Below are 12,899 nucleotides of genomic sequence, written 5' to 3' on the forward strand. Positions count from 1 at the left end.
ACGCGCTCGCCTCTGGCTCCTCCGGCGTGCTGGCCGCCCTCCGAATGCTGCAGCGGGTCCAGGCCCACGAGGGACCGGGGCAGGCGTTTCCCTGGCAGGCCTTCACCACAGCCCTGTGCGCCGAGGAGCCTACGCTGGAGGGGCCAGAGGGGGCCCTGGCTGTGTGAGTCGTCCACGTTTCCAAAACTCGGTGTTTTGTGGGATATTTGGCACGTTGGGTGCCCAATTCAGCACTGTGCATCTCCTCCCCCCCGGTGCAACAGGCCATATGTGAAGTCAGGATTGTAGCAGGGACCTACCGGTCTTCCAGCTTGTGTCTGCAAAAGCTGGCGAAGGCATTTGCTGCCTCCTCTCGCTTCCTAGTGCCCCTGCTCTGCGGGGCAGGTTGGCAATAAGGACTCGGGGCTTTGCTCTGACGTGTCATCTCTCCCTTTTCTCCCCTTTTCCAGCAAACCGCGTCTGCTGCTGCTCCCCGTCATATGCCAGAGAAACCTCTTCTCCCTGCTCCTCGTGATGCAAGCTGTGATGCCAGGGGGCTGCCTTGGCCGGCTGCTCCAGGCCATGGAGCAGGATTCCCACGTGGATCCCTGGGTGCGGACACTGGGGGATCTGCTCCGCCAGGGAGCGAGGGGAGAAGAGCGCTCCCCACCTCCTGTTCCCTTGTCTTCTGCATGCCAGCAGCAGCTTAGGTGTCTGTGCCAGAAAATTGCCCAGAACAAACCAGAGGGGCGAAGAAAGCTGAACTGGTGCTTCAGTGAGCAGCCCGGTGCCGCTGGGGACGTGGCTGACTCTGTGCTTCAAGGTGGGAAGCGCAAGAAAGTGTCGGAGGAGAGCCTGGAGTTGGATGAGGAGAGAGAGGGGAAGAGGTTGCTGCTGGAGGAGGTGGCATTTGACCTCCCGGGAACCCAGGAGGGTGGGGATGCAGCAGGGGTGGAAGAGGAGGTGCCTGGGGAGACTTCGGGGGACAGATCTGCTCAGAACCTGGCCGGAGCTGCTCCGGAAAGCTCCCAGCAGGATGCGGCTGGGGAGCCCAGGAAGATTTCCCAGGCAGAGCTGGCAGCGGAGGTCCAGTCCTTTCTCCAGGTACCGGGCAGGGATTGCTTTCCCCTTCTAGCCAGTGAGTCTTTGCAGTCTGATTTCTGTTCCTTCACCTCATTTTCCACAGGTGCATGGTCCAAGGCTGAAAATGCTGCTGCAGAAGGAGGCCAACGTAAGTGGTTGCTTCTGTCTCTCTCCTGGAGCTGATGGTCTGAACGGGCCCATGCCAGGGCCTCTGGAAGGGATGGGAAAGGAGGTGGGTTTCACAGGGACGACTGGAGGGGGATAAAAAGCCCCATTGCCACCTCCTCTGGGCTCGGGTGCTAATACCTGCCTCCACCTCGCAGGGATCTGCTGTATGATGGGCAGCCTGTGGGGTCAGTGCTGGCCGAAGCGGGGGGCAGCAGGGAAGAGAAAAGCCTTGGAGCCATATTTTGTGGGTTGGTTTATTTGGTGTATTACTCAAGGGCTGTGTTTCCCTCCAGCACTCGGAGCTGAGCATCCCGCCTGAGCTGCACATCCTGAACAACTGCTCTCCCGGTCAGGTGAGCCTCAGCATCCTCGTTGCAACCACCGGTGGCACAGAGGGCCTGCTGCTGTCCCTAATGTCCCTGTCCCTTCTGCCGTCCCCAGCTCGAGGGGCTGTGCTCCTTCCTCCAGCTCTCCACGTGCCCGGAGCACCTCCTGGTGTGTTTCTGCAGCTGGCTGCTGGCGCTCACCCCTGACCTCAGCTACACAAGCGCAGCCATCCTGGCAGAGCAGCTCTTTCTCAGGCGAGTAAGTGCAGGGGCAGAGGTTTCCTGCACCCCGTTTCCCTCACCGCCATCCCCATCTCCTGCATTTTCTGTCCGTAGGTCCTGTCCCTCACCCAGCCGCCGTCCCGCCACCTCATGGCTGCCCTCGCTTCATTTTGCTCCAAGTATTCCCAGCCCTTCTGTCGAGTCCTGGTGGCTGCGGTCCTGCAGGAGCCAGGGGAAGGTGCGATGGGCTCGCAGGAGGCACAGCTTGTTCTGGGAGCAGCTGAGGGAGCTGGAAAGGGGCCGTGGGCTGCATCCACCAGGAAAGGAAGCCCCAACTGCAGAGTGCTGTCTGCTGGGAGGCATTTATCACCCAAAACGTGTGTTAGGAACCATGGAGGGATGGTGCTGGTTTTATCTGGGCACGTGAACACTTGGGAGTTAGGATGGGAGATGGGTTTACAGATGCCTGAGATGGAGAGGGAGGCCAAGCTGGTTTCCAGCCTCAGACCTCCCAAAGAACAGCTGCCATCCCTCCATGGACTTGAGGATTCCTGACAACTCCTAATGCTGGGGCCAAAACTGCCCCAGGGTGGCACAAGAAGAGGGTCCTGCATGAATCCCTGCCACAGTAGCATCCCCTTTTCCTAGGGACTGGTGCTAATTAAAACTTTGCTGCAGATGGGCAAAGGAAGCTGGATTATCCTGACCAGTAGAAGGGGGCACTACATGGCTTCTGGGTGTCCTGACTGGCACGTACCCCTGTGTGAAGGGGTGCCAAAAGAAGGGTCAGGCACGTCCCTAGGGATTTGGCAGCCTCTGGAGGCTCTTCTCCCTTCTGCTTTGCCCTTGCAGGTGCTGAGCAGACCAAGCTGGTGTGCGAGCTTGTGGAGGAGTGCCTGGAGCCAGACTGTGTGAGACTGGTGCTAAGGTAAGAGATTACAGGGGCAACAGCTCTGCTTTCACCCTCGCGCCTGCCTCGATGGGTCTGGCTGGCTCCGGCCGCTCAGGAGCACCAGCGAGGCCATGTGAGCATCACATCTCCTCTTCACCATCCTTTGCAGCCAGGTCCTGGAGGTGCCTTTGTCAGAGAAGCTCCTGCCGGTGGCACAGGCTGTGCTGGGGCGGCAGGTGAGGGGACCCTCTTTGTTCCCCCCAGGTTTCCTTGCCAGCTCCAGCAGCGCTGGAGCAAGGACCAGCTCTCCTCCCCACTTGTCTCTCTCTTCCAGGAGGTGCTGCCCCCCGAGCTCTTTGATCTCCTGGTCCTGACTCTGTGCCGGCAGGCCCCAGCCTTCACCACGTCACTGAATTATGCCAAGCTGGTGACGGCCGTGCTCACCATGTACCAAAGCCAGGTGAGTAAGACCAGGCTTGGGTCCTGCAGAGCAGCTGGTGAGCTGTCAGCCAGGGCTACAGCTGACCCAGGACCTGGTCCAGGGGTCTCGGGTGGGCTGTGCAGTGCAGCTCTCTGAGCACCTTCCTCCTCTCTGTCTCCAGGTCACCCCAGCCCACCGGAGCCGTCTGGCTGCCGCTCTGGATCAGAGCAATGCAGCTCTGAAGAAATCGCTGCAGGCCGTGCTGGAAGGAGCCAGGTGAGATGGATGCTGTGCCCTCCAGGCTGGGGTCTCTCCTGTGGGGGACGGCAGCCTTCAGGCTCCTGGTCTGCCCTGGGAGGTGGGAAACCACCGAGTGCCTGCAGAAGCCATGCCGGAGTATGGTTGGCAGCGTGTTTCCCTTTTCTTGATTACTCTCCTCTTTCTTTCTCCTCCTCCCAGGTGAACACCAAAGAGAACTGCAAGGCGATGGCTTCCTTGGGCAGAGGATGCGTGTTAGGTGGTGGTAGCTGCAGCCCAGTCCCTTGCTGGGGTTCACCACCAGCGTGATGGAGATCCAGCGAGCGTGGGCTGTGGCACAGAGAGTGCCCATGCCTCTGCCCAGGGCCTTGCAGCGATGTTTTGCACTCAGCCGGCCTGGTTTGAGGGGAGCTATCGCTGGGTGACACCATCCCAGCCCCACACGCGCCCTGAGGCTTGAAGATGAGGGTTTTCTTGGTTAAACAATGAATATGTTTCCAGTCAGCTCTGTGTCTGGTCTGTCTCTGGGCCGCCTCAGAGCCCGCTGCCACAGGTGCTTCTCCACACTCAAGATGGCAACTCCCGCCTTCCTGCCCCTGCCACACTCAAGATGGCGCCTCCCTCCCCGCCTCTCCCAAGATGGCGGCAGAGGAGGAGCTGTGGAGGGGCCGGGCTGGAGGATGCCTCAGGGCAGCGGCTGGCTTCTCCCAACCTCCGGCGGTGGGGGCACCGCAAAGCCCTGGATTGCCCCACATCGGCACCGGGCCCATGGGTGTGACGGGTGGCCGGGCTGCGCATCGCCTGGAGGGGTGGGTAATTGCCTAAAGGTGACTGTTTTGTAGATGGTTTGGGCCCAGAAGGTGGCTTTTTTTAATCAGGAAAACAAACAATCCATTATTTTTGCATTATCAATGGAGTAATGTTGGCACACAAGTACTTGAAGAGTGTCTGAAGGTGGGCTGCAGCCATCCTGGGCCCAAGGCTGGCTGCCATTTCCCCTTGGAGAGGCAATGTTGCCCATTTTCCCTGTATGTTCTCTTATAAAAAAGGGTTTTCCATCGAGCAGGTCCCCGTGTTACCCGACTGGGCAGCAAGAAGCTGCAGAAGAAGCAGAAGCCCTTTTCTGCTTTCAGGTCCCCTTTGGCTTGATGAGTATGCTGGATTATGTGATGTCTCCTACCCTGTGCCAGCATCTCTGATAACTCTGTAAATCTGAAGAGCTTGATTGAGCATCCATGTGTCTCATCAATCTGGTTTGCAGGTGTCCCTACTTGTTTTAATCAACATAGATCCACTTCTTGTTAAAAAAGGGGGTGACATGGCTGCAATATTTCCTGTGTACACCCTTCTTCTTGTTTCTCACAGCTGAGAAGTACGATGCCTTGCCGGCGTCAGCCCTCGATGAAGCAGGTTGCTCCTTTATGGCTCCAGGTCTGCACAAAGCTGGCAAACCTCCTTCTCCTCGCTCACAGTGGCAGCCTGGTACCCAAGGCGAAGAGTCATCTTCTCCAAAACCTCCGTATTTCAAGTGTTTTTCTAGCATTGTGATGGCCCAGAGCAAGCAATACTGCATGGTGGAGTTCACAGGTCCTTCGTTCTTAATGCCCTTAACACACCACTGAATCAAGACATAAACTGATTTGAGGCTGTTTGAAGATGATAATTCTGGACTAGGCTTAATTGGCCATCGTGTTTTTATCGTGGCTCAAAGGAGCCAAGGCACAAGTGGTACGTTTTGTGCATGTCAGCCTTTCTCTCCAACAGCTAAGCTGATTTTTCAGGTGATGCAGCCATGATCTGCTGGGTTGTTTATCTGGTCTGCTGGGATTTACAAATCTCAGGATGTAGAAGAGTGGGGTTTAGATGAAGAACTGGTAAACTTGAATTTTCTGCTTTAAATCTGCCTTTTTTTTCCCTGTTTTGCTGGGGCCTGCAAAGCAGCCCTGCTCTGTGTCACATTCCTGGTTTGCCACATGGTGATGATGGCACTTCCCATTGCAAGGCATTTAGTGATACACTAATAAAAAGTGCTTCTATAGCGTGACTGTTTGCAAATATCTATCCTGTATCCTTGAAGACACCCACTGGAAACCTCATCTGGGCACTTTCTGGTTGGAGGACTGGAAAGATAAGGATGGGAGAGAGTGGATGGACTCTGAGGGAGGTAGTGCTAGAGCTTTAATGGAGGTTTTGAAGCACTGCATACTTCAGGAACTATTTAAAAATTCATAAACATTTACATCTACAAAGGGAGAAGTGGGACTAAAACATGTAGGTGTGACATGTTACTGCTTCAAGTTTGCTCATTAACGTTTAGATCCAGCCAGAGGAATGAAACTGAAGCATTAAGTGATGCTCTTAATGCTAAGAGCACAGATTTCTTTATAGCAAGAATCTCTTAAGCTATTTTAGGTGACAGTGGACTGATGAGGCTTCAAAGTCTACGTTAGCTGGAGGAAAGAAACCTCCAGAGAGCCAAATTGTTGATGTATTTGCATACCAGTAAGTTAGTGTCTGAGTGTATTGAAGCTATTGTAGGGCTGCCCAAAATATGACATAAATAGAAACTGTGCCCTGACCATCAAGGTCTGAGCCTGCTGTTCTGGCTTTATTAGGTAGCAGGCTGCGGTCTTTGCAGTTTCCCTGCAAAGCTTCTACCAAGTGACCTCGGTGTCATTGTCCCCAGTGCTCCATCTGGCTGTCGGTCACGTGAAGATGACCGAGGACAAACTCATCTCCAAAATTCACCTGGTCAGCTTCCTGGTGTCCTTGCTGAAGAAGAACTGGAAGAACATGCGTGCTGTGTATATCTAGAGCGCCGTGGGGAAGCCCCGGCATCTCTATGGACTGGGCAGCAATAAATGGTTTGAAATCTCCTGGCCGTGGTGTGCGTCTCCTCCCTGATGGATGTTTGATTTTGTAACTGCTTACTGGTTTCTTTAGGCAATGGTCTCATTTTGACAGGCTGTTCTTGGCTGCTACGTGCCGCATGCAGCTTGCACTTCCAACTCATCTGGAGATACTGAGAGCTGCGTTTTGGGCCAGCCTACGTGGTTTTTGCAAGAAACAGTAGTCAAGCAGGGATCGGCTTTGCAAACTGCAAGGGGGTTTCCTGTTCTGCTGGGAAGCATTATGCTGGCTTGTGGAAAGAGACTTCTTAGCCCTGTTTTTGCTCTTGGCTGCAGCTTATCGTGTACCGTGGATTCCTCTGGGGTGTACGTGCAAGATAACAGTCATGTTAGGAGAATTGGAAGCAAACCCTGGAGACACTAGACATGCTGGTGGAAGACTGCTTGTTTATGTCTGGTATGGTAGCATCCGCACGGAAAACTTAACTTTTGATTCCTCTTGACCTGCTCAAGAACTTTAAAATCCAGCCTGAACAGCTCTCAAGAACTTTAAAATCCAGCCTGAACAGTGCAAAGAGGTGGACGCGGCATAAAACATCAGTCAGGTTTTATAGTTCAGCAGAACCTTATCCAGGAGCGGAGGGAGAGCCAGGGCTGGGTTTGTCCTTGTCCTGATTTATTAGCAGTGTTGGTTGAAGGGAAAGGTCTGAAGCTTTGTCTTAGATGATTCCTAGGCTGTGTGTAGAAGGCAGCGTATAATTTTCAGCCAATTTACTTGGCATATTTGACTGTAGTTCTTTATCTGCTTCCTCTTCTGTTTGTAGAGATTTACCTCCTTCATGGTACGGAGGGAAATTCCCTTTTTGGCCTAATAGTTTTTTGGGTTTTTTTTTTAAGGAAATTAATATTATGCAATTGCATGGGTTATCTGTCCACTCTGCTGCCTCCTCATCCTCCCACGGTGATTTTTGAACCAGTTTCATGACAAGAACTCTCCACTCCCCAAGTGGCATCTTGGTGCCATGATTGGACAGCAGAGAACCTCCTTCGGGTGGGCAGAGGCGTGCGAACACTGCCTCCACGGATGTTAAACGCCAGACGTCAGAGCCACATAGGAGGCAGACCACCGTGGTCCATGCAACACCTTGTTGGAAAGGGCTGAAACTCGGCTGCTTTCCTGAAAATGATCCGTATCTATCCCCTGAGGGGCTGCCCCTTTCCAAACAGGAGCTGCAGGCATGTCCAGGTAGTTGTTGTGTCCCCTCCTGCAGCGATGCAGGGAGCTGATAGTCACCCCGCTTCTCCCTGGGGGTAACTGCATTTCAGTGACAACCTGTTAATCACATGCATGTAATCCCCAATATGCTGATGCAGTTTTGCATTGAAATCTGGTGGCTGTGACACCCAGATGTGAGGCTGAACTGCTCAGGAGAAGGCTCAGCAGTCGTCTTTTTTCAACCTGGAATTTAAAACTGAACCAAAAGAAGCAAACCCCCTCTTTCTCGTCTGTTTTTTTGCCAATGACCTTTTAATCATAATATGAGAATCGTGTTCTCCCTTGGGTAGTCTGGTGGCTGCCAGGTCCCTGTCAGCTGGAGAGATCGGGGCCGCACGAAGATGAATTTGCTGGAGGGTTTATGGTTGGACCCCCTGCACAGACCTATTAAATCACATTTGCCGCGTCAGCAGTAGCAGCCAGAGTCGGTCTGAGCAGCTTTCCTCCATGAAGTGGATAATCCAGATGACCACAGCCTCTGCGATCTGAGCTGCAAGTTCAGCTCAGCTTCGGGAGAAGCCCTGGGAAGATGCCGTCGCAGTAGCCTGCCGCACCGCCGGTGGGACCTCGCTGGAAGGAGACGCAAGGGGCAAAGCCAGAGCCTGCAGCAGTTTGCTGCCGCTCACCTCTCTGGGCTGGAGATCTCCCAGCAGGGTCTTGTTCATCCCCACTGAACAGGTCTGTGCATGGGGAGCTGGGCTGCTTTCGCTTGTTTGAGGCCCTACAATACCTAGATTGTAATTGCGATGCTCCCAGGTTAAAAATAAGAATACGTAAAAATCCCTGGGTGCTTTTAGGAAATGCTTTTAGAGGCTCTTTCAATGGGATGGTTTGCAAAGAGAGGCATTGCCTCTTATTGAGCCCCTCAGCACATGTGTGGGAGGGAATAGAGGAGTTTTTGAGCAGAAAAGCTCTATTCTGGTGTGGGGAACCAACGTGATGGTGTCCTTAGGTCTGTGTCCTCCATGGAGGAACTTGCTGCAGCCGTGGACCTGCCAGGACACTAGAGCAGAGGCTACGGAGCCTGATCTGCTGCCTGCCCGGTGCCAGGCTGCTGCTCTCAGGGAGGAAGCAGGGTCTCTGTGGGGACGGGGCCAGCAGGACCAGGCTGTGTCGATTGGCAAAGCACTGGTGAATGCAAAGGTGTCCATCCTCCATCCCCTGAGCTTGCCAGCCTCTGCTGGTGCACTGCCCGTTCTCGGGGGCAGCTGGTTTTGTACCTTCTGTCTGCTCAGCACCATGCTGTGAAGGCGCTTTTACTTCCATGCCCTGCTACAGGAGCAGGCTCTGTCAAGGAGAGACCTTGTGCTTGGCTAGAAAGAGCACTCAACAGTAAAATACATAGTTTAGACCGCTGTGCCCAAGCAGACCCTCATGTAATGCGGGCAGGGAGAGGTCCTCGAGGAGGGGAATGGCATCGCAGCGATTGGGTGCTGGGCTCCATCCGCTGAGTCTCAGCCCAAAGGAAGGGTCTTCCCCTCTGCTCGAGTCTCCCCTTTCTGAAATAAAGGGGTGCCTGGACGCGAATTAGCCCAGTGACGGGACTGGCGGTGCTAATGCAAACCTGACTTCATGCCTGGAAAATTCAGCTGTGTTTCGAGATACCAGCCAGGCAGCAAACTCGCTGAGCGACTGGGAAAGCACTGGGGGTAAGGGGCAGGGGGGAAGCTCTGCTGCTCAGGATTATCACTGCTGCACAGCACCCAGGGCTCAGCTGCCTCCGGGCAGACATGCATGGACGTACCCACCTGCAGGATGGATCCAGCCCTGCCATCGCAAGCCCTGAGCATCCTCTTGCAGTTTGGGCCGGGCGACCTGCTCGCTCCGGGCAGCATGTCTCAGCAAATCCTTCTCTGAAAAGAAGCACAAGTGGTCAGCCCTTGCGCCTGGAAACTCTTGGAGATGGACAGCAAAACAGAGGGATGGGGAAGAGAGGAAATCCCAGGGAAGATCTTTTAAGCAAAGGCAGAGGGTGACAGTGCCAGTCTGCCTTTCAGCATGTCCGGTGTCTTCCTGGTGCTGGTGGTGTGAACTTAGAATGTGTTAATTGTCATTAATTGGTACTAATCATGCATACCACAGCTTGCGTTGCTAGCTGTGTTACAGGGAAGACAGCACGGGAATTTGAGGCTGTTCTTCCCCTAAGATGACTCATGATTTCTCAGCAGCTCTGCTTTTGGGTCAGGTCCGAGCAGGAGGTGTTTGCCCCAAGAGGTGAAAACCCATCCCTGAGCTTTCAAGGATGTTTGAAATCCTGACCTGGTGGGGAACCACTGTTGATGGCCACTTCGAAAGCCTCATCCCACTGTGGCACAGCACAGCTTCTGCTTCAAAGCTGCAAATGGGCTCTCTCAGCCCTCCCTGGCTGACCTGGGGCCGCATCCTGTGCTCTCAGCAGATGGGCATGAGGCTGGGCCAGCCCTGCCCCGGGGCTGGGAGATGCCGTTTGCTGGCTGACCTCTGAGGGCTTATGAGATTTGCAGACCCCAAGGACCTGCCTTGTTCCTCATGGTACATCAGGGTCCCCAGGCATGGTGGGGGGGCTAAGAGTGGCTGCCTGCCTGCAGCCTGGTCCTCTGTAGCGCTGAGCATTGAGTCTGACTCCATGTAAGCTCATTAGGGGAAGAAAGCGGCTTTAGAGGACGTGATGGATTTGAGCAAAGGAGTCGGGCAGGGGAAGGTGCAGTGGGGGTGATGGCTGAGGGGAAAGTGGGGCTGCTAAGAGGGGCAGGAGGGATGGGGGTCCTGGACAGAGCGGCTTCCCTGCATCATCAAATACGATGCTACAGGGGCTGCTCGTCAGCCATCCTGGTTTAGCCTCGTGCTGTGCCCCCCATGAAGGCATGGGGGGATCCCCCATCTCCATGGAGGTCCTGAGTGCCACCACCCTGTCCTGAGCCTCCTGCCAGGATGATGCTGAGACTCAGGTCTGCTCCACTCTGCAGATGCCGGGCATGGAGAGAGCAGCCGTGGTCTCTTCCAGCTCTGGTTACAGCTGTTACCTCCAAAGAGCGGGTGCAGGATCTGGCCCCACACCGAAAGCAGAGGTCGCCTGGCCACCTGCAAACGGCTCAGCCCGCCCCAGCCCTGCGCAGGGAGCTCCCAGCCGCTCTCGTGCATGTCCTTTAAAGGCCTTCTCGCATCGAGCTCTTCCCTGGCAGCTCCTTCTGCCGCAGATGCAGTTGCTCTCCCCTCCGGGGAGTCTCTGCCGCCGGCAGCTTGCACCGCGTGGGGCCCCGGCACCCCCCGACCCACCGTCTGCCGGCCGCGCCGTGTCCCCTGACCCCCCTCCCGGGTCTGCCAGGGACCCGACAGCGCCGAGTGCCGGGTCCGAGTTGGGTGGCCCCAGCATCTGCCTTCGACTGCTTGAGACAAGTTCAGGCAGGTAACGACCCGGGGAGCGTTTGGTAAAGTTGCCGAGCCGAGGGAAAGCGCTCGGTCTGGCTTCCCGGGGGGTTATTTATGCCACGCTGGGCAAACAAGCTGCATGCCTCCGTATTTCCATCCGTAAAACAAAGATAAGGAGCGAGTGTCTGTAAGGCTGTCTGAGCTGTAGTAAATCAGCAGGCTGCAGGGTCTGCCATGGCTGTTAGAGCGAGTGCTTTGCAGCAGGGACCAGCCCTTGGGAAAACTCTGGTGCTCGCTGATGTGATGAGTTTGGCTGATCCCTGGTGGCCGGGGGCTCCCGGGCCCTTTGGCAAAGGTGTCGGGGACAATTTCCAGTGTACAGGCATGAAATGGGCTTGTTTTGACAGATGCCAAGTGCTGCTTGCTTTTACACTTCCATCCGGGCTCAGCAGGCTCCGGGAGACGGGTGATGGCCCCACTTGGCAGGGGGGCGAGATGGGTGATGGCCCCGCTCCGTGCTGGGGCAATTGAGCTTGGCCAAGGCTTTGCACAGACATACAGGGCTTCAGACAGTCCCTGCTCTCCATCCCCTTAAATCTCTGCTGCGTTTTGTGTCCCGACCAAAAAAAAAAAAAAAAAAATCTCCTTTTGCCCCATGTCTGCATGTCCATGGGCACAGCTCCCGAGGAGACGCGTCCTGCAGGAGAGCCCCTTCTGCACAGTGACTTTACCCTGGGCTGGGAGAGGGACTCTGAGGATTTTCTGCCAGCTTTCTCTGATTTTTAAACATTGCAAAACAGCTTAAATGAGATGTCCAAGCTCCCTTGGACTCAGGAATCTCTTTGTCTATCTGGGAGCCGGCCTGTCAGGGGGATGCTCGGGAATCAGACTGTACCCTGTCTGGGGTACAGCGGGTTGCTCCTGCTCCATACCGGGTGTTCGCACCGGTAGGTGGGTGCAAACTTATATTCCCCCATGGAGATGAACCCATGTCGTGAGCCCCAAGCAAGGATCGCCCCGTGGGAGGGTAACGGGGGTGGCAAGCGGGAAAGTCCACCCTCAGCGCTGCACAGAAATGGGGCTTGTAATAAATTCTTCGTTCGCCTCGTTCCGTGCCCGCCTGAATCCCAGCAGCATCCTCCTGAATTGTAGCGGGCCTCCCCACCTCTTTTCCCACAGATGCCTCCACGCTAAGCAGAGGAGCTTGGAGCTACTGCTGGGTGAGAAAATGCTTTAAAAATATAACATTTAGAGGCGTTCTCCCATCTGCGCGCAGCTAATATGTGTCTCTCATGATAGGTGTGCTGGTCCTGGAGCCTCCGCGCTTTGCAAATGAAGCCGCTCGTGGGGACCTTGCTGGGAGAGGGGGAAGAGGAGGCGCAGGTACTCGCCCAGGGGTGCCGACGGCGGCAGCGGCAGAGGACAAGCTGCGGACCCAGCCCCTCGCGTCGGAGGTATGTGCATGAAGGCTCGCCTCACGGCTCTCCGGGTGAGGACGGGACGAGGATGGCAGTGCCAGGCAACGGGGGGGATGCTGGCTGGAGCACCACCCTGCTCCAAGGCACCGAGCATCATTTTGGCACAGCAGCCCCTTCTCCTGCAGCCACTGCTCCCGGGGAACGACCCCCAGGCTTGCAGGGAGGAGAGGGAAAAGCCCTGCTGTAGCCCTTTCCAGAGCCAGGAGCAAAGTTTGGGGGTTCAAACCCTTTCCCAGTTGGGTGCTGGGCTCCAGCATGAGGCCACATAGGGCTGTTTGCGCAGCAGCCCCTGTGTGTCCATGCACAGGTGACCTGCCATCCCCGGTGTGCTCCAGCATCCCCGGCCCCAATGAGCAGGGATACTACAGAGCTGCCAGACTTCCTTGCACCTAGGACAGGGTTTTGGGGTGGCGAGGCCATCCCGGTCCACTTTTGAGGGGGCAAGAGCGTGTGCCCAAGGCCTGCCGTCCCCGTGGCAATGACGTGAGATGGCGCCCGGGCTCTGCCGGCAGCCGGGTTTGTTGTGGTGCCTGCGAAGATGCCGGCTCGCAGCGAGGTCCGCTTGGCAGCCAGGGCAAAAAAAAAAAAAAAAAAAAAAA

At 55.6% G+C, this 12,899-nt stretch overlaps 1 protein-coding gene across 1 annotated transcript in view; it reads left to right on the top strand.

The window, feature by feature from the left end:
• The first annotated feature begins 44 nt into the window (after positions 1 to 44).
• Positions 45 to 12,899, top strand: part of FANCE (Fanconi anemia complementation group E) — a 14,867-nt gene continuing 2,012 nt past the window's right edge. The window contains exons 1-10 of the mRNA XM_009272952.1: positions 45 to 163; positions 450 to 1,083; positions 1,166 to 1,210; positions 1,524 to 1,583; positions 1,672 to 1,815; positions 1,893 to 2,016; positions 2,631 to 2,706; positions 2,840 to 2,906; positions 3,005 to 3,130; positions 3,273 to 3,367. Coding sequence (XP_009271227.1) covers positions 45 to 163; positions 450 to 1,083; positions 1,166 to 1,210; positions 1,524 to 1,583; positions 1,672 to 1,815; positions 1,893 to 2,016; positions 2,631 to 2,706; positions 2,840 to 2,906; positions 3,005 to 3,130; positions 3,273 to 3,367 — 1,490 coding nt within the window. The remainder of the gene's footprint in view (positions 164 to 449; positions 1,084 to 1,165; positions 1,211 to 1,523; positions 1,584 to 1,671; positions 1,816 to 1,892; positions 2,017 to 2,630; positions 2,707 to 2,839; positions 2,907 to 3,004; positions 3,131 to 3,272; positions 3,368 to 12,899) is intronic.

Source organism: Aptenodytes forsteri, unplaced genomic scaffold, assembly GCF_000699145.1.
Source record: "Aptenodytes forsteri isolate BGI_AS27 unplaced genomic scaffold, ASM69914v1 Scaffold142, whole genome shotgun sequence".
NCBI classification, from domain to species: domain Eukaryota; kingdom Metazoa; phylum Chordata; class Aves; order Sphenisciformes; family Spheniscidae; genus Aptenodytes; species Aptenodytes forsteri.